The sequence below is a fragment of the Scardinius erythrophthalmus genome (assembly GCF_964197995.2).
Source record: "Scardinius erythrophthalmus genome assembly, chromosome: 9".
Lineage (NCBI taxonomy): Eukaryota > Metazoa > Chordata > Actinopteri > Cypriniformes > Leuciscidae > Scardinius > Scardinius erythrophthalmus.
This window is the reverse complement of record NC_138229.1, coordinates 37,189,410-37,214,772: the sequence shown is the minus strand read 5'-3', so window position 1 is coordinate 37,214,772 and position 25,363 is coordinate 37,189,410. Positions and strand designations below refer to the sequence as shown.

General features: G+C 37.9%; 1 protein-coding gene across 1 annotated transcript; it reads right to left on the bottom strand.

The window, feature by feature from the left end:
• Positions 1-12,424: 12,424 nt before the first annotated feature.
• Positions 12,425-24,922, bottom strand: LOC308695519 (uncharacterized protein). The gene is made up of 2 exons (XM_081373691.1): positions 24,656-24,922; positions 12,425-14,928 (listed from the first exon to the last, which is right to left on the bottom strand). Exons 1-2 carry the CDS (start codon positions 24,699-24,701, stop codon positions 13,664-13,666), a joined length of 1,311 nt encoding a protein of 436 aa, XP_081229817.1. The 5' UTR covers positions 24,702-24,922; the 3' UTR covers positions 12,425-13,663.
• Positions 24,923-25,363: the final 441 nt, after the last annotated feature.

Below are 25,363 nucleotides of genomic sequence, written 5' to 3'. Positions count from 1 at the left end.
TGAAGTTACATTGAGGGCAGTTGCCACATCTGTAATTCCCAAAGTGAATGGACTGCAAAAAATGTGGTGGAGTCAATGGAGGAAGATGAGCTCTCACCAACATGTTTTTGAGATTAGGTGCTCTCTTGTACACAATGCGGGGTGATGTGGTGAAGCATTTAAGTGCTGGATCAGAGTCAATAATGTGCCAATGTTTTTTAATGATGGATTCGAAATCTCTGCCAAGAGGTGAGTATTGAACAATACAGTTAACTCTAGACTCAGAAGTTCTGGATCTGATGTTGCTTAGACAATCAGTTTGCGATATATTTTCAAAGCGATTACGTTCTTGGGTAATCCATTCATGTTTGTATTGTCTCTGTTGAAAACGTTTTTCTAAATCAGCTGCCTGGGCTTGGAAATCACTATCAGAACTACAGATCCGGCGAATGCGACTGAACTGAGACAAAGGCAGACTCCTCTTGAGAGGAATAGGGTGAAAAGATTGTCCATGAAGAATAGAATTTCTGTCAGTGCTTTTTCGGTACAGGTTGGATCACAGTCTATTCAAGTCTCTGTAAACAAGGATGTCTAAAAAGTTCATCCTGTGCTTGTAATATTCCATTGTAAATTTCAAATGGCAACTGTTAGCGTTGATAAACTCATGGAACTCTCAGAACCGGTCCAAATGAAAAAAATATCATCTATATACCTCCTCCAGTTGGAAATTGAGGGTAGGTGTGGGTTGCATAGTTGATTCAGGATGATTTCCTTTTCAAGGAGTCCGCAGTATAGGGATGCAAAACTTGGGGCCATTTTAGCTCCCATGCTCGTGCCTGACACCTGGAGGTAAAAGTCAAAGCCAGAAAGAAAATAGTTAGATGTGAGAACAATTTCAATGAGGTCCACAATACAGGAAGTGCTTGGGGTGCAGCTAGAGCGCTGATTTAAAAAGAATTCTACTGCCCTTCTATTGCCATTGACTCCACCACATTTTTTTGCAGTCTATTCCCTTTGGGAATTACAGATGTGGCAACTGCCCTCAATGTTACTTCACACATAAAACTACCACCTTTAATCACCCACGCACTGGAAAACTCTATGACATCAAAGGTGTGATCACCTGTAACACAAAGAATGTTATCTATTTACTTAAATGCCCGTGCGGCTTGGCCTATGTTGGTAAAACGACCAGGCCACTGAAAACAAGAATCTCAGAACACAGATCAAATATTCGTAACCATGACATCAAAAGCCCAGTAGCGGTGCATTTTTCACAAGCCTCTCATAACGTTTCCTCTCTCAGATATTGCGGCATTGAACTTGTGAAACAGCCCTCCCGTGGAGGAGATGTAAACTGTCTGTTACTCAAAAGAGAAGAATGAAGATTTTGACCTGAGGCCATTTCTGTAAATAACTCCTGTAATTTAGTAAAGATTGTAAATGTTGTGTTATCGTGTTGCTGACTTGATATATAATATATGTAACACAATACCTTTGTGGTATCCCTTATGTATCTACATTCTTGCTCATCTATCACTACTGCCTACAGTGGTAGAGACATTTTTAAAAACTTTCTAGGCTATGTTTTAAGCACTTGCAGGCCTTCTCTTAGCCACTTAATATATTTCTATTATATTTTTGTATTATAAATGTTGGTATATATTTTTTATCTGTTTTCCTGATGTAATTGCATTTTCACTTGATTGGTCATGTGATTAATCATGGATGTATGTGATCATGTGATCATGCATGGCTGTATATATGGAGGTGTGTCTCCCCACTTGTTTCATGTCTACACGTGGTGAGCAACCATTAAAATCGCTAAGGAGCATTTTCTGGTGTGCGGACTCATTGTTTACCTTTGCAACTAATTGAATGAAAGACTCAACTATATTTCATTTTGCCAATGATTAATTAAAAAGTGTTAATTAAATTACAGAATACAAACCAATGATAATACAGAGGGATACAGCTTGGCATGCTTCGTCTGCTTCGTCCAGCAGCAATTACGTCCTGTGCCGGGTGCGGGGTGCGGGGTGTGGGGTGGGGGGGGTTGGGAGACAATATGAAGGAATAGTTCAGCCAAAAATGGTAAAGAAATGACTAGAGGGGGAAGATAAACACAGATCTGTGGTTTAAATATACAAGCAATCATAAATAAATAAATGTGTAAACCCACCTCGTTTTGGCAGTAAAGGTCTGAGATCAGCTGTACTGGATCATCACAAAGTTCAATCTTCATCCCATTTGAATTAAGGAATTATTTGATGGTATTTCCTTTTTTTGTTAATTCCTCAGGCAGCTTCGTTTACACCGGAAAGCCAACGACTGTACATGTGTGATCAAACAGGAGAACGGCTTCAAAAAGGAAAGGCCACTCTTCCATTACAGTTTTTACAGTGCTTCCTTTGTTGATGGTTGCACGCTGGATGCAATATGTTTCACTGACTCCTGAAGATCATGGCACTTTAAGCTAAAGGCACTTTTCAAATCATCTTGTTTAGATTTTAGTTCATCTGTACCTTCAATAGCAGCCTGCCACTCCACACATCTATAACGATCTGAATGTGTGGATTTTCCCCACACCGCATCTCCATCCTCTGCTGGTTGAGTGGATGGTTAAGTGTCTCTGAACATTTTCAACTCTGTTTTCAAGCTGTATAAAGAGAGCATCAAATCCTGTTCCAATGACTTTTGTTCCACTGAGCTCTCTGTCTTGGAAAGAGCAGGGATATTTGTCTACATTCTGCTTTGCAATGTCCCGCAGCTTTGCTCTTCCAGGCCTTCCATTCTCTTTATGGAGTAGATCATCAATGACGATGCAAACTAGCTCTCTTCTCTCACTGGGCTTTGGCCTTTTCTTTCCACTTAGGACAAGTATGAGGTTTGAGGGCATTTTGTGCCATGGTACAACATATACCTCATGGGTTGTGGAACATGGATAGTTGGGGGCACATGGATATCCTGACGAGGATGTGTAGAATCGGAGTCCAGCTTGTGACCCTACGCATAACATACATAACCAAAAATTAACAACATGAGCAATGGACATTATTTAAGCTATAACAATACAGTCTATGGTACATGCAAATACATGTCATGGCCTCTAATCTCTAAAGCTCTAATCACTTTAGTTCTGATCAAAATAATATACCAAGATTTGGAGCAGATTTATTTTTAATAATGATATTAATGAGATACAAGTAAAATCAAATTAGCTTAAATGAACAACACAAATAAATGTAAGGTCAGTGTTTAAATTGTAACCCATTACTTATCGGATACTGAAGCAGTGCAAAAAAGATTAGGTTAATGCTGTCACAATTAATTTAAGATTACATGAATAAAAAGCATTCAATCAATTTTAATAGTATCAATTTTTACACTTATTAAACTTTATTAAATAAAAAATGTATAACATTTGCTGACAGCACTAGATTAGGGTTAGAAATCTAAAAACTCACCTGAATTAAAAGCTTGAATTAGTCTTCTACACTGAATTGGTGGCAGAATTCCATCGACGTCCTCAATCTTGACAAAGCTAAGGTCATCTACACTGTTTACTCCAATCAACTCCAGTCTAGCCATAAGTGAATCCATGAGATCATTGCTGAGTGATGGCATAGCTTTCCCAACTATATCATTCACAAGCTCCATAGTGGCATATGTTTAAGTGGGAGAAGTAGCCTTGCACCTCTGTGGTAAAAAGAAAGTGAAGTGTAATCACTAAGCTTGTCAAGATTTTTACAGATGAGCTTATCGGAACTGTTTTTATCGCTTTTGTACACTCCAAGCTCACACAGCCAGCTGGCAGTTTTTCCACGCAGCAACAGTAAGACCTTTGATGAAAATACTAGCTATTTGCCCTAACTGTAGCTGTCTTTTGGTGTATTTATGTAAGACATGCATACCATTTGCGTACGAATTGCCTCTAACTTGGACTTTATTTGTGACAACTGAGTTAATTGATGTAAGTCCAAAGTCTGCAACTGCTTCTCTTATGCTACTATCATAGAGCTCTGGATAAAAGCTAGTGGAGTCTGAAACTTGAACCTGTGGGCTAAATAAATTGCCACCACTCTGATATGCTAGGAACAACTGATGTCTGTCTGCAAGGGACTTAAAGGAGAACACGCGCATAGGTTTAGTTACCTATGATCACGCGCGTGAACTCGGCAATCGACTACTTTGGACTTCAACCGAAAACAGGATGTAAACACAGGTATTTGCGCTGGCTTAAATAACATCATTTTTATACATATCTTTCACATCTACTGCAGTCAGATTCACTCGTGTTCACTCTGAAGGAATCACTCACATTTTCTGGGCACTTGTAATGACACATCAAGGATGTTAAGAGGCTAAAAGCAGGTTTAAACATTGCCCCATTGAAGTCAACAGGGTGCAAATTTTAAAAATAGAATAACTCGGTGTAGGCAACACCGATTTTTGTCGTTGTTCTCTGTATTGACAGCACTCCAAATGTACAAAAAAATTCGCTCAATGTTAAAATTGACCGAAGTTCTCCTTTAAGGTAATGATACACAGGGCAACTTTTTGAGCAATGTTGCTGGGCAATCTTGCCAAGCGATTGTTGCTTGGGCACTTTCCCATTGAAAATGGGCAATCAATTTCTATCTGGATTATTTAGATCAGTCGTGGGCCCTGTGTCTCATCTGGTTGCCCATTGACAGCAACATTGCCCAGCAACATTGCTCAAAAAGTTGCCCTGTGTATCATCACCTTAAGTCACATTTTTGAAGTTTTGACTTGACCTGATGTACCTTTTGAAATAGCTATGCTTACTTTCGAAGCGCATGGTCCAAGTATGTATAAGTGGACCAAACTGTAAAGTCAAGTCAGCATAGTGAAGCAGATAGTGGTGTTTAGGTCTGAGATTTACATGTGGAAATAACCGTTGCCTCATTTCCACATATTCTTCGATCAGCACTTTCATGTAAGCAATCTGAGACTGAAAGTCTATGTGCACAGACAAATTCAACAGTCTCACTCAGTAGTAGTACCAGTTGCCAAGCATTTTCAGCATCTGCAATTCGGTCATGCACCAGAAGAGGCAAGAACCTCAATAGCCACCTGTTTTGGGCCGCATGGCCTCCAAGCTTTGCTCCTTTGTTGGGTAGAGCATTTGACTTGTTTCTGTTTTCACCAGGAAATGATCTGAGTCTGTCATTTAGTGACTCGTAACTGAACCACATTTTCATTTTAATTAAGTAGTGCAAGCACATCGCTAGGTCATAATCAACAACACCCTCAAACAATTCATGTGCTAGGCAGGGTGGTAATCCAGGGTGACACGTGGAAGTTAGACAATTTGTTGAAAACACTGTTGTGTTTAATGCCCTGATGCATGGTCACTTCAGGGTGTCTCTTCAAAAACTGCACAGACTCATTAGAATCACCAGGATCTCTCTGAGTGACAACTGTGAGAGGGTTTGAGTGAAATTCATTTCTTGTCATTAGATAGTATCTACAGAAATACTCAGCAGTGCTGAAAGTTTCTGTAAACCCACCAATCATGTGGGAGCCCAGGTTATCTCCCATTATGCATGCAACAGTGCCGGTATATATCTTTCCCTCATCAGATATGCCCTTTACCTCCAGCTCACACAAGTCTGACATAAGCTTACTGAAAATTCTGTCCACTCCAAAATAGTTACAGTCTTTCTCTATACAGAGTAGTGGCAGCTGTATTTGATCAACAGTTGATCGGTTGTGTGGATAGAAATTTCCCAGAGTGAAGTAGACAGCTAAAACTTTGTGCTTTTGCTTGTCAGATCCCAGAGGATTAGCCACCTCAAAAGAGTCTTGAAAAAGCATCATCTTTAATGAGTCTGGGTCTGACACAAACATGGCATTCGATCTAATGGCATGCCCATCAGTGAAATCACAGAGTGTACCATCTTCAACATGAAGATGGTTGAAGCTCTGCTGAGTTGCACTGCACTCTTTAAGCAGTGCACTGAGGCTTTTCAGTATTGGAATATAATGAGGCCTCTTCTGGCCTCTATCATTGTAATCAAGTGTGACTTCAACAGGCTGAACAAAGTTATAGTGTGTTTTGTAATACTGCAGCCGTCTATGATGGGCATTTAAAGGACCATTAGCATGTAAGGCCTTGTGCATAGGACTCTGCTTATATGCACTTTCCCAAAGACATCTTAAGATCTCTGCAGAAACACCATACTGTTCAAGATCCCGAGACAGCACATCAATTGTACATTCCTGTTGAATATCCTGAAGAATTTTCATTTCATTTGCTATCTTTGTAATTGTGGAGGCTGGAACTAATTGCTTTGCCTACAAACCCAAGTAAAACAGAGCTAGACTGTTTGTGTAGGCATCTTGCACTTCATTGTTACTTTGGTCTGTATTAATCACATCAATTTCTTCAGGTACGCTATCAACATCATGTGCTCTCTCACCTGGAGAAGACTGTTCTGCAACTTCACATAGATGAACAGGTGTTATCTGGGTGACATCCCACCTTCTATGATATCTGGAAATATGAGATGTAAAGGATGTCTTTACATTAAAAGTCTTAGAACATCCATCAAAAGGACAAGGTACAGTCAGCCCCTGGCTACTCTGTGAGACACAGAGTATGTGGCTACTCAAGTGAGACACAAGCCCTTTAACATCTGCATATTCTGCACTGCACAAACTCATTGAACACTTTAATTGAACAGACACATTCCGGTTCCAAGTTTGTGTGGCCCTCCTGTCTGGATGTGTTCGTGGCATATGAACAGCAAAGCAGTTGAATGAGGAAAACTTTCTTCCACAATCTATTATGGCCACACAGATATTCAGATGCTTCAGATATTCAGACAATGAAACGCATTTAAATTCACAAACACTGCAAGTCAACATAACGATAAAATTGCCTTATCTAATCGCGCACCAATCATCCGTAGCACGCTTCGTTTAAAAACTGCGCTAAGCTAACGTTAACTGCTATAAACCACAGCCTCATCTGAATGACCGATTCATGATCGGTCAATATAAAAAAAAAAAAAAACGGTTGTACCGACAACTTACATTTCATTAGTAGTACGATGAAGGCCCTAACTGTCAAAAAAAAAAAATATTGCAATTCATTTGCTACAGCTAAGGCTACTATGTTAGGACATACATGCTTGGTACGGAACAATTCTTAATAAACGACACCACCAACAAATACAAGTTAATAATTCAATAAATAAAGGGCACAGTAACATATACATTCACAAATATCAACTAAATCTGAACCAATTCTACATAATTGTGCAAGGACTTGCAAAACGGTAAACGCAATGGATCTAACAAATGAGCTAGATTTATAGCACCTAAAATGCAATACTAGCGTTCAGGGTTTAAATTGGGATTTATTATGTGGGGGGGCTCTCCCTAGGGGGGTCTGGGGGTATGCCCCCCCGGGAATTTTTTTTTGAAAAATAAACTATTAAATGGCATTTTCTGGAGAGTTTTGTGCAAAAGAAATGGATAAATTGAGTCTTACATAATCTGTGAAAAACTGCAAGGTTAAGAGCATATTTGCATTGTTGTAGTATCAACAGGTATTAGGACATTTAGCATTTACATTACTGTTAATCAGCAGTGGTGGAATGAAACGAAGTACAAATAGCTTACTTCGTTTCTGTAGGCCTAAGTAGAATCAATAGTGCATACTTTTGACTTTTACTTCGTTACATTTTGCAGTAATTATTATACTTTCTACTCCACTAGATTTCTACAACGTTTCGTAACATTTTCTGATCAGTTTTTCCCCTGCCAAAACAGGGATTGAAAAAAATGTCCTGTTTTCGGTGCTGATGCGGTGGTGACGCGTTCATGTGAGGGTGGCGCTGCCAATAAAGCACATAAAAGCTGTCACAAAGAACCAGCAAAAGTAATGATTATGAATATGTAAAATATAGCAAGGAGACATTTTAATTGTTTATTAATAAACAAGTGTTTTCTGTGTCAGTGCCCTGCATAGATGAAGTTGACGATGCTATCCTCGCAATCTTCGCAGTAGTGAACGCGCCAGAGAGAAATGCACATTTCGGATTACACAAGCAGCGGTCTGATTTCTTTCGTTTTGAATTGTCATGTTTAAAAGAAGACCTTCCAAGCTTTCTATAGATATATTTATCAGGTCTGTCAGGCAAGTAGGCTCCCTTACGAGAGTCCAGTTCACTCGCCGGCGCGTCCGTGTCGTGATTATATTGTCTATATAGGCTACCAGCCTATATTTAAATGAAATATATGAAACATTGATTAAAATTAAGATACAATTAATACAAAACGAAATTCATTTTAAAGAAAGGCTTTGTGCTTTCTGTTTGAGGTCTCAGTGAAAGTTTTTTCTTTTAGTGCCGCTTTCAGCGCTCACGTATGTAACATTGTTTTTTCCTCATATGCGAACATGAAAAATAAAATAAAATGAATATGTTATGTTCTGTGGAGAGCCAACCCTTCTTCATCCGGAGGGTAGTTACTGTGGTTTGCAGTGTAATTCACAGAATTACAAAAAAAATATTTCGCCACCTAAAAGTTAAAGATTTTTTGTGTCACGTCTACGGCATGTCATGTGTAGCCTATTTTCCTCATATTAAATATAAAACGCTTGATTACACATTGTATTACCTTGTTATGATATAGTGACCCATACAATGTGCCAAATATATTTTCATTACCTTGTCTTTCAATGCAGGGCACTGTTTATACAACCAACATTGTGCTGAACTTGACAAAATTGATCTGCTGCTGCAGCGGCGGCCAGCAGCTCGTTTTTTTTTTTTTCAAGGCAGTAACGTTAGAAGGTTCTGGAACTTTTGCGCGCTTCCACATCCCGTGCAACAACGGATCTCCCAGGAACATTCATTATTGCTGCGTACATTTATCCGTGTCGGAGTTCTGAGAAGTAGCCTACCTATGCGCATGGCATGCGCGAGCGGTAAGCGATCATGGTCGACTGACAACGAGATTAAGCAGCTGAACAAGACTACGGCCGTGTCACGATTGTTCTCAGCTCCGCCGAGACTAAATAGACATGCCATTTCAAAATCTTTCATTTATAATCAGAAATATGTTTTCAAAAGCATCACTTTCATCAAATTTTATGTGACATAATTTCCAATAAGCAACTGACTGCAAACGAGCAGGCTATGTGCCGGAGAGCCCCGGCCCAATTTAACCACTGCTAGCGTTACCAAACCAGGTTATGTGGCAAAACATATAAAAAAGAACAAAAACAAAATGTAAATCTTAAGTTTTACCACAGTAGCACGAGGTTTATCCTTCTTCGAAATCTGACTGAAATGTAACGGTGATCCTTGTATGTAATGGCGTTTGACTCTACGCATTTCGTGCCGACTGAGGTTCTTGCTCCCACAATGCAATAATGCAATGCAAAGTAATTCAAAATACAGGTAAAAGACCTGTAAAAGACAAAAACGGAAAATTCCTTCAAATTAATATGGTACACTGTACCGGATTTTTACAGATTTTTTTTACAGTGTAAGATCAAGTCCATCAACACTCTTGTAAATTGAAAGTCTATAGAAACGTCTTCCTTTTGAAGAAGACATTCTCAAAGATCTGAGCATTCTGGACACAAACAGGTGGCCATCAGAGCCTGGCATTTATTATGGTGAAGCAGAGATTCATAGGCTCTGTGCATGTTTTAATTTTTGCCCTAACAAAGCCATTGTGGGAATGAGAGACTTAACTGAATCTCTCTAAACTAAATCTCAGGATTTGAAACCTCTTGAACTGCTTGCAGACCTTTCCTGTTAACCACTGCAGAGTGCGAAAGAGGTTTCAGTGTTATGAATTCCATTGTGACTAAGAAGAGGTCTGTGCTTCTTGTTTCAAATTTGATGATGATCAACCTCAGTGGCCCACCAATTTCACTGTTTAACCCAGAAAACTATATAAAGTCAGGGCTTGAATTTCGGTGCGGGATTGCGGGTATTGCGCATATTTTTTATCATTCCCGCAGGTCTCCCATTTATAATGCGGGAAATTCCCGCAAACATTGATTCACTTTAGCATGTAGGTTCAGGTTGTATTAGTAAATTAATCCACGCAGATGGAAAATCAAATCAGTCATTTTAAAACTGTCTGCGAGACGCAATTTCACAAACAGCGTGAGTGATTCAGCGGCGCTGCGTCTTCTATCTCGCGTCTCTCAAAATGGGTTGCACCAGTGCCGGCCCGAGCCTTTTGGGGGCCCTAAGCAGAATTTGATTTGGGGGCCCCCTCCAACCACGCGGAGTCACCTGTGCTTGACGATTATTGACACAATGTCACTCTATAATGTTACATTATAAATTAATACAATGAGGTTATGTATTAATACAAAATAAATACTTAATAAAAAATAGATATACTTAAATAAAAATGTTTTAACTTCTTCTTTACTCTTTTACTAACTCTTTGAAACTTCTGAAAACAAATTGTCACAAAACATATAAAAAATAATAATTTGCAAAATATCCTCCAACATTTTTGCAACACTTTGCAGTTTGAATGATGTCTTGTATGAACATGACGGAGTATGTTTTTGTTTCCACTGTTCGATCGCGTCCGCGCCTCACACACACACACACACACACACACACACACACACACACACACACACACACAACATACCATTGCAATGATATCGCAGCCTGTTCGTTATAGCCGTAATAAAATATAATAAAAAAATAGTCAACCTAACATATAAAAATTACACTGCTCTGTTTAAATAGTCAGTAGTAGCCTAATTCGTACCATTCAGCGCTGCGCAGCGTAAGCACCGCTCCACTGTGATGTTTCCAAGCACATTTTTGCGCATGTGAAGAGAATAATTTTTCCCCTCGATTGGATTTCAAGCACAATTATTTTTTTCTTCGATATTGGAACGTGGGTGAAGTACAAATAAGCCTATAATAAAGAAAAGTTTGCCATCCAAATCCATCGCGAATGCTGAAACATTTTGATTCTAATGAGAGAGATACGTGAGCCCAACGCCGCTTTCACTTTCGCTTTAAATTAATTCGTTTTGGCTTGTTTATAGTTATTTTTTATCCTTGTTCTGTTGTGAATATCATTAAACTTAAAGGATAAATCATTGATCAAATACATTTTTTGTGACATGGCTTATCATTACCGTGACTTTGCGCACGAATTGTCTGTGCACGCGAGGTTATGCGCATGACTCAAACACTGGCAGTCACAGCACCAGTTGTAGGCAGTACTGAAATCAGAATTTTCTTGTCTTGAATTATTAATCCATCCATTCATTTATGTCTTTTGTTTAAGTTAATTAATAAGTAAAAAAAAAAAAAAAAAAAAAAAAAAAAACTCGCTTGGGGGGCCCCCTGGTGGCGAGGGGGCCCCAAGCAGCCGCTTAGTTCGCTTATGCCTCGGGCCGGCCCTGGGTTGCACAATGCAATCGTTTAGCGCGCAGCAGGCGGCGGAAATACACTCTCGCGTTTCGGGAGTCGATCGGGCCAGCATTGCATCACGAGTAACTAAAGTTTACCATTTGCACGTCTTTTCAAGTCTCACCAGTTTAAACAGTCACGCGATTTTAAACTCTTCGGTACTTGCGCGCTGTCTGAGAGATGCTTTTTTCTCTGCACACATACATAGAGTAAAGCAGCCTCACAAACAGCTCGCGGGTAACAAAAGTTATTTTTCGTGGATTATAAATCGCTTTAACAGTCAAAAACATAAGAAAATGATGTCAATTTCGGTCTTGGAGAGTATCCTCTAATCTAAACACAGTCGGTTATGTCTTAAATAAGCATAAATCGCACGTGACCGTATAATGAAAACAGGATCCGTGCACTAGCTCTTAAAGGGACAGCAGCCATATGTGTCTGTCATTAATTTGTTTGTCAAAACAACAAAACATAGCTTTCATTTTAAGGAATCAGGATTAATAGCCTATGAATTTAATTTAGTCAGGACTAAAATACTACCCAGTGTTATTTTACATTTGATTAGGCTACTTTATTCAGTCTCTGTAGTATTTCTGAATAGCCTACTAGTTTTAGACCTAAGCAAAAACTTTTCTCTTTATTTCTCTTTATTGATATCTTTATTCTATTGTATTTATTTGTGCTACTTTTTTCAATTTAATTCAAAGATTGAAATCAAGCTTCCTTGAGTTGTGTAAATTCTTAAGAACAAAATGACCCCATTGTAAAAATGCAATGAGTAGGCTAAGCATACATTTAGGCGAGATAAATGTAATTAAAAAAAAAGTCTAAACTCCCCCCTCAAATTAAAAATTCCCCCCCATAAGAATCACCTAAGGGGGGATTTCCCCCCCATTTTCCAAAATGAAATTCAGGCCCTGAAAGTCCTGGGCAAGACGACATCGCACTGCACATGACCCACAGTCACGGCAATGTAAATCAATAACAACACAAAATATGTTTTTGGAACATACTGTAATTTAATAAGCAAAGCATACAGATTTAAATATAAATAATAATTTACATATTACTAATAAACAAACATTTGTGACTTCTATTTTGTGTGTGTGTGTGTGTGTGTTGTGGTTTGTTAGGGGTAATAGTATACCACTTTTCGTTTTAGGACTACACCACTGAAACGATTCAGACAGTGTAAATATGCTTACCATTGGGGCGAATAAAGTCTGGTTTCACATTAGTGTCAAGCGAATCACACAGTCTGCTCCGGTCCAGAAAACATATTGGATTTTGCACAGAATACTACTATATTTTAAGATCATATGGGGGAGATTAGGAGGAGAAATGGTATATAAACTAAACGCTATTGGATGTTTTAAAAAAGGGGAGGAGCTGTGCGATAAGTCCCGGCCAGTCTTACTGTTTCAGTGGATATTACATCAACACATTGAACAATGGTGCGCGTTTCAAGGCACTGAAGTGGGCCTTTAACAAAAACTAGGCCCAAATGGAGAAGCCATGTGTGAAGAACTAAGTACACCCCATGATTCAATAGATTGTATTGATGATAATAATGAATGTCTGTAAAGTTTGTGTGGAAAGCCCTTATATGGAGATGATGTGGGTTGTTATATAAAAATATATAACCTTAGAGCAAGGTTAAGAAGAAATTCACGTGCATACACACGGTGTGAATTTTTTTTTTTTTTTTTTTTGTGAAACAGATTTTTTTTTAACTTCTCCTGTGCTTGCACACAAAATAATCCACACAGTTTTTAGAGAATGAGACCCACTGAATCTTTTAAGTGTGCACTGGGCAAAAATTCGTGTGTGTGTGCATAGTTTTAAGGAACTGTAATTAAGGATTCAGAAGTCATAAGCAGTCACATTTTTCCAACACTGCAATTTTGTACATCTTTGTATACACCCGATTTGCTCATCAGCCCATTAGTGAAGACTGCAAGACTTGAAATGGGTGTATCAGACCAGAGAAACTATTAAAAAAAATGTAGTGCAATAAAACTTTAGGAGAAGGTTTGGGAAACTGCAATAGACGACACTGTGGAAATATCAGTATGATCAAAATAACTTTAATTAGATCAGTTTTGCTCCACTAATAATTTTTTTCCTATTTGTTAAACAAGCAAAATATTCACCAATACAGATGATTTTTTTAAAGCAAATATTCGTTGAATGAAACTCCTCATCTTCACTCATCATCTGCTCATTGTTGTAGATCAGATGGCTCACTTTGACAATTTTGGACAATGCTTCTTTACATGAATCTGTCGAGTACTTGATGAGCTGAAACTCTTTCCACATGAAGGACACTCGTACGGCTTCTCTCCAGTGTGCACTCGCTCATGTATTTTCAGCTGCCCTAGCTGATTGAAACTCTTGTCACAATGTGAACACCTGTGCGGTTTTTCCCCAGTATGGATTCTTTGGTGAATTTTCAAGTCGCCGGCTCTGCCGAAGCTATTCCCACACTCAGAGCACACATGAGATTTCACTCCAGTATGAACTTTATGGTGCATTTTAAAACAGTCCAGACGTGAAAAAGTCTTTCCACAAACAGAACAAATGTAAGGCCTCTCATTTGCATGAACGTTCATGTGTTGTTTTAAACGTGATCCCAAAATAAATGCTTTACCGCACTGATCACATATAAATGGCTTTATTCCAGCATGAGAGCGCAGATGATACGTAAGGCTGTCTGACTGTGAGAAATTCTTCCCACACTGATTGCAAGTGAAAGGTGTCGCTCCAGTGTGAATTCTATAGTGATGCTTAAGTTTTCCTTTCAATGTGAAACTCTTCCCGCATTGATCACATTTGTAAGGCTTCTCTCCGGTGTGAATTCTCACGTGACAATAAAGGTTTCCTCTAAGTGAGAAACCCTTCCCACACTGAGAGCATCTGTAAGGCTTCTCTCCGGTGTGACTTCGCATGTGATCATTTAGGAGTGCTTTACGAATGAAACTCTTTCCACACTGCGCACATAAATAAGGTTTTTCTCCAGTGTGAACTCTCATGTGATCGTTGAGAAGTCCTTTACGTCTGAAACTCTTTCCACACTGATCACAGCTGTAAGGTTTCACTCCAATATGAATTTCCTTGTGAAGCTTAAGGTCTCCCTCATTAGAGAAACTCTTTCCACATTGAAGGCATGCGAAAGGGTTCTGTCCAGTGTGGATTCTCATGTGATCATTCAAGAGTGCTTTACGCACAAAACTCTCTCCACACTGATCACATGTGAAGGGCTCCAACCCTAAGTGAATTCGTATGTGGTCAACAAGAAGTTGTTTACGAATGAAGCTCTTTCCACACTGATTGCATGTGAAAGAATGTTGTACCTCTTTTCTTTGAGATCTTTTTTTCAAAAACTGAAAATAGTAATTCACAAAAGTCAAAGATTCTCCTTCAGGTTTAAAATTGTGAGGTTCCGGATACTGATGTTTCTCCTCTGCTTCATTTATTTCTTGACATTCCTCTTTCACCTCCATCAGACCTAAAGTGAACACATTTAAATGTAAAAATTTTATTAAAGAGACTAACGGCAAACAGAATGAAATAAGAGTAATTGACAAATTAATTTAGTAGGTTTAATTTTCAAGTTAATCAGTGCTCGAAGTGGGCCGGTAGTACTGGCACTTCACAGTACAGGCACTTCTATATATTTTAATCAGTAGCGTAACCTCACTTTTTCTTGCGTACCGGCGCTTCAACGCGATTTCAACCGAGGTCTTACACTTGTGCATGTTCACCCAGAGACTTAATATAGAGCATTAATCAGCATTACTCCTGAGCACCAAACTACATTTGAGTATCATAAGGTAAGATGCAGGTTTTTGTGCTGCTGCCATGTAGTAAAATCTACACTGTTTAACAAATTTAATAACGAGTTCTGAGCCTTCTCATAACTCTATTCTCATTCATTTGTAAGTCTGTAAGTTTTGTTTGGACTGCTTAATATTAGGATTTTTTTTTTTTCACCGTGGTACTACACTTTATTCTATAAAACCTATTTAGTTTGAATACATTTTCAGTACATCAAATAATAAATATTATTTTTGGCATCTTAAACCTCTAAACCGTTAGGTGGTACAACCATCCGCACAAATGAACAGACTAAGAAAACTATTTAAAATGCTGTTTTAATAAGAAATTCAAAATAAAATACTATGGCATAATTTTATGTTTGAAACCTTTACCATAAACAACTTTAATAAATATCAGTAGTTTTAAAGCTGTTGAAAAAACAGAAAAAAAGTGTCCTTCAATTTGGATGTTCTCAAATGCCAGGGTGGCAAAACTGCAAAAATTAGTATTTTATTATGAAGTGAAAAGGTCAAATAACAGTAAACATGATTGAATCAACCAGAGGACCCCAGTTGATCCTTTCAGAGTGAAAAGGTTTGTAGATCTCTTTTGAATACAAATAGATAAAAATAGCTACTTTTAAGTAATGGGTAGGTTGGTTCCTTTCCATGTCAGGTGGTACAACCAATGTAAAACTAGGGAAATGCTATTTTATCATAAACCTCTTTATTGTATAAAAAAAAATACATGTTTGAACTTGCTAGCATAGCAAAAGCTAATACAGGCATCCAAGTAGACGCCTGTTCAATGTACAATTATATATATCCAGTTGTAATCTAAATGATCCAACCCCCACTGCAAATCAGGTTTATTGGCAAAATTTACAGACTTTCAGATGTTTGCAATGAACAAATCAAACAAAAGTAATTGAAATAGCTCAACACAACAAATGGTTTTCCAAAATTCAAATGAAAATTCAACTTTTAATATAATAAATAATAATAATAGATGATAATGACTTCTGCAGTCTCAAAATGATTCAACCATCTGAATAGAATCCCTCGACAGCACACTTGTGCAAAACAAGTGTTGTCTCAAGTAAACCTGATGCAACTAATCAAGGGCTTCATTAGTTACACCAGGTGTGCTTGAGCTAGAACACATGAAATGTCTGAAGTGGCTAGGTTTGTTGAGTGTCACGTTTGACAGCATGTTAGAAATATGGCTTAGTCAAAAGAATGGGCCAAAAAGTTTAGAGAAGATATCATTGCCCTTCACAAACAAGGAACAGGATACAAAAAGAAAGCAAAAGAACTATTGCTACATTCACACAGTCCGTCCAAATCCTATTATTTGTATATCCGATTGGAATTTGACCTAAAATTATTGACGTCCACACTGTGTATTGCAACTGTTCAGATCCGATTTCTGTGTCCATGCAGCTCTTTCGTTTTCTGGGAAAATATCTGCATTGGTTTCTAAGGCAATGACGTCGGATTGGTAGGAATACGGCAAATACAACAACAACCGCAACATGGAGGGGTTTGCAATAGAGATGTTGTCTGCTTTTTCCACGCTGTTGTCTCAGTCAGTTTACAAACATGTCTCCGTTTTGTTGTCATTTTCTGCTTGTCCTGCACTTTGCAATACATTCTTGTTTCGATAGCGACTTTTAGCATGTTTCCTATAACAACGTCTGACGTTTATGTTTTACGTGCCGTGAGAAATTCACATAAACCACGCAAAATCCGATCAGAGCAGTCAGACAGAAATGGATTTTCAGAAATGCGATTTGAAAAGGATTTCAAAACACTTATGAATGTAGCTTGAAACAGATTTGTAAAAACAAATTGCCATGCACACTTGCTAAATCTGATCGGATTTTAATTGGATATGCAAAAAAAAATTGGGTTTTGGGATTCTGTTCTGTGGAGCGATGAAACAAAACTGTATCTTTTCGGCCCTATGGATCAGCGGTATGTCTGGAGGAAGAAGAATAAAGCATATGCTGAAAAGAAAACTGCCTACAGATAAACATGGTGGGGCTCTGTGATGCTCTGCGGCTGCTTTGCATCCTCCGGCACTGGAAACCTGGAACGTGTGGAAGGCAAGATGGATTCACTAAAGTGTCAGGAAATCCTTGGAGAAAACATCATGCCATCAATGAGGAAGCTAAAGCTTGGGCGTCATTAGCCACGTTTCCACTGTCGGGCCAAAAGCGGGCGTGCTAGTGCGTGCTAGGGCCCGCCGCATTTCCACTGTCTCTTCCGGGGGTTGATTGGGCCTCGTCGGGGCTTCCTCTGGACCAGCGACCAGGGTTTTTTGGCGCGCCGAATACCTTGGTCCAAAGTGGGCCAACTCGGGCTAGAGGAGTGATCATGAACAGAGGTGGAGTTTACCTGAGTCTGGAGACGGCAGCGCCGGATGATTCCATATACCAGATAATCAGCATTAAAGACTTTTAAAATATTTGAACTCAAAACTCACTTTCAGACAGCAGCGAGTGTTTAAAATAACTTCTGTTTGTGACCCGATGTGGATTCTGATCACCATATAAGGCAGAAATATTTATACGCGATGCAAAAGACTAAGCGCGCTAACCATTACCATAGTAAACATGGTAAATATGACCGCTTGAAGAAATCAGACAAATCATATAGGCTATCACAATCATGTTTTTATTTTATCTGTCAGTAGTCAATTCTCTTTATACCGGACTGTCTGATATCCATATTTAGCTCTGCATATGTCATAAAATAATAGGGGTGGGCATCTCTATGCACCTCACAATTTGATTCAATTATGATTCAGAGGGCTGCCATTCGATGATAAAATGATTATCGACGGATCTTTTTTTTCTCACTGAGAGACTACTTGGTACTTTTAAAGCAAGTATTTGTAATAATCCATAATGAATTTACTTCCAATATATTTTATTAATTAACCCTCAGAGGTCGGAGATCACGCCGGCGTGATCTGCTCGCTTTTTTCCTTATGAGTTGAATTGAGACCCAAAATACTCTTTTGACTTTGATTTTACAAAACAAGTTTCATACATCAATCGATTCTGTTAAATGTGTATTATTTTTGTGTATACTCACAATAAAAACAAAGTGCTGTGCTTTTTGCCAAATAAAGAAAAATAAACACGAAGCGAGTTCTGCCTTCTCTCTGCCAGTGTAGTCCATTCTGAAACGCGTCCGAAAATGAACAATAACTCAGCGAATACTCAGTCAAACAGGCATACAGTCACACAGGCATGAAGCTTTAATTCTCTTCTTTTTAATGAAGTAATTTATATAAAAAACAAATATTCTCATCTTGTGAAATCTGTATTAAAAGAGAGCGATTCCAGTCGAGCTAATTACATCTGATTCAGATGTAATGTGACTCCGCCCACGGAGAGCGCTCGCTATTCAAACGCAAATGACTGAGGCAATCCGCGCAATCCTGTGAACGCCCCCATATCAGCTCGAGAAAAAACACAAGTTTATTCAGATCATTACTTGTTTACACCGTCTTGCAGCTGTGAGGAATAATAATGGAAAATGTCCCCCAGAAGTGCGGGTATATCGAGGAGCGAGCTGAGGAATACTAGTAAGTTTTTTCCTTCTCACGTGAATTTCTTCACGTGGGTTTCTGTTTATGAATGAATGAACGGCAGAGATGCGCGCTGTTTACCACAGCTGGCAAAGACAGTTTAAATTTAAATCGCGTGTGTGAATGAATGATGATGTTTCAGCAAGCTGTATTGCTATACTGAGATGAGTAAAAATCGACTGAAATATGTTGAAATAAAATGTAGGCTATTTGTATAAGCAACGTATTAAACTGCAAATTAACAATATGCCCTAATATTTCATGAAAACAAAGTTACAGTCAGGCGAAATATGAAAGTAATGAATACATAGATAAAATGTAGGCCTATAATCATTTTTTTTTTTACAAAGAAAGAGTACACTTGAAATATTGTTGAAATTGTAATATTGTTGTAATTGTAACCTTTTTAATAAAATGGCAAAACATATTTACAAGATAGATGTAAGCAAAATCTTAAATGGTCAATATAAGTCTTCTTCTAAATATATCTTTTGTCCTTGCATTGTGGCTCAGTCAGTGTCACACCTGAATGAATGGCTAATTATGCAGAGTCATTATGCAGAGTGGGTGGGACATTGTTGTAAACCACTCCTCGTTCACGCCTCCTCGCATATTGGCTTTCCAAGCAAAACCTGTTTTACATCAATTTAAATCAATGTATGGTTTTATGTGAACGATAAAGCAAGACTATTTTCACATAATTTTGAAGAAAAAACACTAGGCGAGGACATCCATTATTCAAAAGTCTTATTGACACATATTTACTATGTGTTTTGTGGCCTTATTTCAGAAATTTTAGTTTTTAGTTTTTTCAATAACCATGCATAAACATTATTCTCTCAAAAATGAAAACATGTACATACACGTGGCTCACATATTATGGTAGCCCTGTTTGTGCTTTATAGAGTGAATTTACACCTTTGCCATTAATATGTTAAAACAAATGGAACAATGGTGATTTGGCAATAAATATTGCGACAGAGTTTGTTATTCGCTTTGCCTTTTTCGAGTTGGGTGGAAGTTTTTAAGGTTGTCCTGGTTTCCACTTCAGTGCTGTTTGATCTGACGTGTGGTTTATAACAGAATTCTGCGCCGAATTTGCTTCCAATTAGATCTCGCTGTGATGTTATTAGAGAATTCAAACGCTTTCTCACTGGATCTCCCCGCGCTGTGTAATAACAGTGTAGCGTGATTGAGATCGGCCCACGATTTAAAACCGCTAAACGTTCCGCGCAGCGCCGCTCAAACGAATAGCGCAGTTTCGTTACACTATCGTTTTGTTTGCTGTTTCTCGTATGTAACAGAAGTTTTTCTGACTGAAAATATAACTGTATTGGAAGAGAGTGCTAAAGCTCCTCAGATCATATTTTTGGTGGCATATTTGTAGAAATTATCATTCTTTCTAAATGTGATATAAACATACTGTCCTGACTCCTGTGACTACAAATAAACAAACAGACATGACTGAATAAGTACGTGTGTACTTGCTTTCTTTTGTGAAATAATGGTAAACCACTTTATTAATTACACTTTTATTTATTAACCACTTTATTTTTACACAAATTAATTCATTATGATCAATGTATCACTTTTTACTGTAAACCTGTGGTAAAACATCGATGCTTGGGTTTTAAATCTTTAAAGGTGACATATTAAGCCCCTTTAACAAGATGTAATATAAATCTATAGAGTCCACAGAATGTGTCTGTGAAATTTCAGCTCAAAATATCCCCCAGATCATTTATTATACCTTGTCGAAATTTGCCCCTTTTTGGGTGTGAACAAAAACACGCCGTTTTTGTGTGTGTTTCCACACAAATGAAAAACCAGTCAAATGAAAAAAGTTTGCCACTAAGCAAACAAGCTATGCCCAGCTGTCAGTAGCCTACTATTGGAGGAGGCCTAAACGTCTCTTAGATGAGACTGCCTGGGTTATTTTGTTATTTTTTTTTTCGATATTAGTTATATTTTAAAACAGCCAGTCGTAGCCTACCACTCGTGGAATAGGCATTTAAAAGAGAGACAGATTATGGTCTGATATGACTCAGAAATGACATCGGGCAATTGCAGCGCAATATGTTCAGAAGAACGCAAGAGCTAAACTTCTACAAGCTCAATAACATCCACATAAAAAATAAAAAAGAAGGTAAGAAAAATAGTCAGTCATACCTTTGCCCATTAATTAGATGTGCAAGGCAAGCAGACAAGTTTTTGGGTTGTTATGGACGATTAAAAATGTGAATATTCACGTTGCACAGTTCTGCGGTGGACTTTCAGCGAGTTAAAACATATTTTTTAAAGAGCCGTTTGTGAGTCAAAAAGAGCCGGAATGCCCATCACTAATCGGTTTGGAGCACAGTCTCTGTCTCGCATGCGTGCTCGCTCTAGATTCCGGGAGATTTTAACTAATTTGCGCCATAACTAGTGGTCCATCCAGTAGTTAAGAGACTGAATTGTTTATAGCAATTCTGAAATTTAGTGCACATGAGTGAAAAAAAAATACAGCACAGAAGAATGTCTAATTTAGCGTGAGATTTCTTTGTTAAGCGTGAGAGCGTGAGATTGAGGCTGAATACGCGCGTGACTGTCACGCCAGATGCGTGAGAGTTGGCAACCCTGCTAGTTGTTGTGGAGTTACATTGATTCATCTCATCGACTTGCATGTACCGTCATGTTTAACTTTTACACAAGTTGACAAAGTTCCCTGAAGTCTTTATAAGACAGCTGTGACATTTTTTGGTCAAATAGTGTTCTGTGCTCGTCTGTGCAGCAACGACAGAACAGTTTGCATGCTTTGCTCGAACATTTGCCATTGCGTTAGAACTGGTTACACTGTTGTTGCTTGCAAAAACCAAATGGCGATGCTGTGGGTGGAAACGTGCAGATTAAGGGGCAGTAATATTATAATAATATCCCCTTCCTACATCAGAAGGGGAGAAAAATCTGATCGGTTTATTTTTTGACATGCTTGCAGAGAAAGGCTTACCAAAACAAAGTTACTGAGTTGTCACTTTTCACGTTTTCTGGGTTGGTAGATGCACCGGGGACCCGATTATAGCACTTAAACACAGAAAAAGTCAGATTTTCATGATATGTCCCCTTTAAACAAACTTTTATTGCTTTTATTTTACGCTTTTATCATGTTTGTTTTGCGATCTCGCTAGTTTCCAGTGATTTCTTTCTGATTAGTTTTCTGATAAACTTCCATTTGTTGATGAAATGATGGGTTTGTGTGACGTTGTTCCAGAGAGGCGTGTTACGGGCGGGTTTTAGTGAAGCGCTGCAGAGCTTCTGGCCCGACAGTGGAAACCCAGCATGGTTTTGGGCTCTGTGTTACAGGTCCGAGGATATTAGCCCAGCACATCCCGTTTAAAGCCCTGGCTCAAACTGGCCCAACAGTGGAAACGTGGCTATTGAACCTTCCAACAGGACAATGATCCCAAGCATACCTCAAATTGCACCAAGGCTCGGTTGCAGAAGTCCTGGAAGATCCTACAGTGGCATCACAGTCACCTGACTTGAACCCCACAGAAAATCTCTGGTGGGATTTGAAGAAGGTATTGCAGCACGCAAACCCAAGAATATTACTGAACTGGAGGCCATTACTCATGAGGAACGGGCTAAGATTCCTTTAGAAGCTGGTGCCTGGTTTTAAATCTCGTTTGCAGCAGGTCATAACAGCAAAAGTGTGTTCTACTAAGTGCTAAAGATGCTTGCCATGAAGGGGTTGAATAATTTTAAGACTGCAGAAGTTGAAGTTGAATTTTCAGTTGAATTTGGGGAACGCACTTGAAATATTTGTTGTGTTGAGCTATTTCAATTACTTTTGTTTGATTTGCTCATTGCAAACAGCTGAAAGTCTGTATCAATTTTGTCAAAGAAGCACAAACTGGAACATGTGCTGAACTGTTTTCAATCAGAAACGGCTAAAACATGCAGACTGGGACTGCTTTTGTATGCACACCTGAACCATGCTGAACTAACATTTCAAGCCAACCCGTTTGGTTTAGTAGTTCTAGTTATTATATAGTGTTGATATTTTAAATGCAAAATCTCAGTGAACTCAATGGAAAGTTGATTGTTATTTTTGTATCAATATAAAACATGACTTTGTCATTCATTCACAAAATGGTTCCGAATGTGATGGCATGTGATTTATTCTGTTTTTGATGAATTTACTACTTTTACTTCACTTGTATTTTATTTTTTTGTAATTGAAATAAAAAAAATTCAGTATTCACCATATATTCCCTGTAATTATTAATGTTGTCAGGTGGCTGATATTCATCAGGTGCAGCAACCATGTACATTTTTAATTTAAACCAACAATTAATAAGTCAGAGTAAAAAAAATGGCTGAAAAATAGATTGTAATAGTAATTTTATTTAATTCATTTATTTGTATACTAGTATGATCATTTTTCTGTCTTTAAAAGTTAAATCGGATGCTAAAGATACTAAATACCTGGCCACTCCAACAAATAATTCAGTGGCTTTAATAATGATAAGTATATTAGCTTATTAATATCTCTGAATATCACAATCAGGGCTTCAGACTAACATTTTTTTTACTAGGAGCAATGTACCCCCTTACTGAAATTTTTAGGAGCACAAGTAGAAAATTTAGGGGCATACCACTGATCTATATAGAATGACATTATATAGATCAGTGGGGCACACCTTAAATCAACCTGCAACGCAGTTATTCACATTTTCCCGCATTTTACTGTATTATTGACAAATGACTTGGAATAGACTTAACTTACAGAAATTACAATGTGCAGTTTTATTTTAAGTTCACATGGCTCTCATTTGAGGGCAGCAGCACCGAAGCCAGAAAGTTGCGCCAGCCCCTGATTCGCTAGCGCTGGTGGGCTGACAATAAACACTGAGGTTGAGTTGAGATGTGGATAAAATTATCTTTAATTATTATCATTCATAATGTCTAAATATTCATTCAAAAGAAAAACAAGTGAAAAAAAAATATATTAGGCAGTGAAAATAGCTAACAAGCGCTCCTCTGTAACCACCTACTGGTTTCAATGGTAATTTAATGCCTTTCTTATTTTTAAATAAGTGTATATCCTATATCTTGAAACTTTACTTAATTTTGGACTGAAAGCCTTCTTATTTCTCCTGGTTTCCACGTCAGCGCTGTTTGATCTGATATCTCTGACTTAGAGAATTATGCGCTGAATTTCAATGCTTCTCACTATATCTCGCAGCAATGTTATTAATTTAACGGCTTTCTTCACTGCATCTCTCGCTGTGTTTGGTTGCACAGGTGTCCTGACAAATCGGGTCCTCCCTCAAAATCGGGTCTTCCCAAACTGTCAATTAATTATTATCCTAAGTATATACGAATGATATTGATTTAAAATACATATCTTACTATATAATGTGTATGAAAACACATTAATGCATAATAAACCGATTGAATGTAATTTCTTACATTTAATTAACTGTTAATTAATAGATAATAATAATGGCACATTAAGTTAATAATTGAACATCATTCATTAGTTTTATTTATAACTGAATTAGTTGGACATTTAACACTTAATTTAACACAATTCCATAAAAGATGATTGAGAATGTATTAAAATGTCATATCATTTTTGATAATGGTGGCCACTTTAGCTGGTAACGTTATTCCATTTTGAACAGTTTCTCTTAAAAGTTAGCAAAAAGATTAGCTGTACATTTTTTAATGTTATTTCACAGGTCACATATTTGTAAAAAGAAGTCTAGTGATCGGATGTTATGTTTTTGATGTTACCAGCAGTAATTAAAGGAGACTCAAGAATGATCACCAACCTCTTTGTTCTTCAGTGTTCACTCTGCAGGGTTCTTCCTCACTCATGTTCACGAGCTACAATTTATTATGATTAATTTTTAAAAACCGATATACCTTATGTTTTATTAAGGCTCCGTAAAACTTAGAAACCTTTACTAAACGTTTATTTACAATCTGTGCTTCGGAGCTTGTACGTTGTTGTTGTTCTTCTTCTTCTTCTTCTTCTTCTTCTTCTTCTTCGTCGTCGTCTTCTTTGAGTTAATGGCGGATTGGCGCCACCTTGCAGTATGGAGGGCTAAAAACTAATGTTTTCATTTAGCTAAAATCGTAACCAAAAATTAAGTTTCTGTATAAATCAAGGTAACTGAATTCGATGTAGATTTTATATAAACATTTTAAATGTAATAATTCTTTCTACTCCAATTTGTTGTTGAAATATAAAAAAATACAAAAAATATAAAAAAAATAAAGAAAAAATAAAGTCCACTCTGTCCCCATCCATGGCTTTACTATGTAGCCAAAATACTTGGATTTTTATATGGACTTGGATTTTAAATGAGCAGACATGCAGGTCAATCATAGACCATATTACTGAGCTCATCATAGGGCTGAAAAACATTGAGGATATCATATTTAATGTTACTGAATTTCCAGAATTGCTATGACCCTCAAACATCTTATACAGAGATGTAGCCAAAATACAGAGCATGCATAAATTGGTTTTCCAG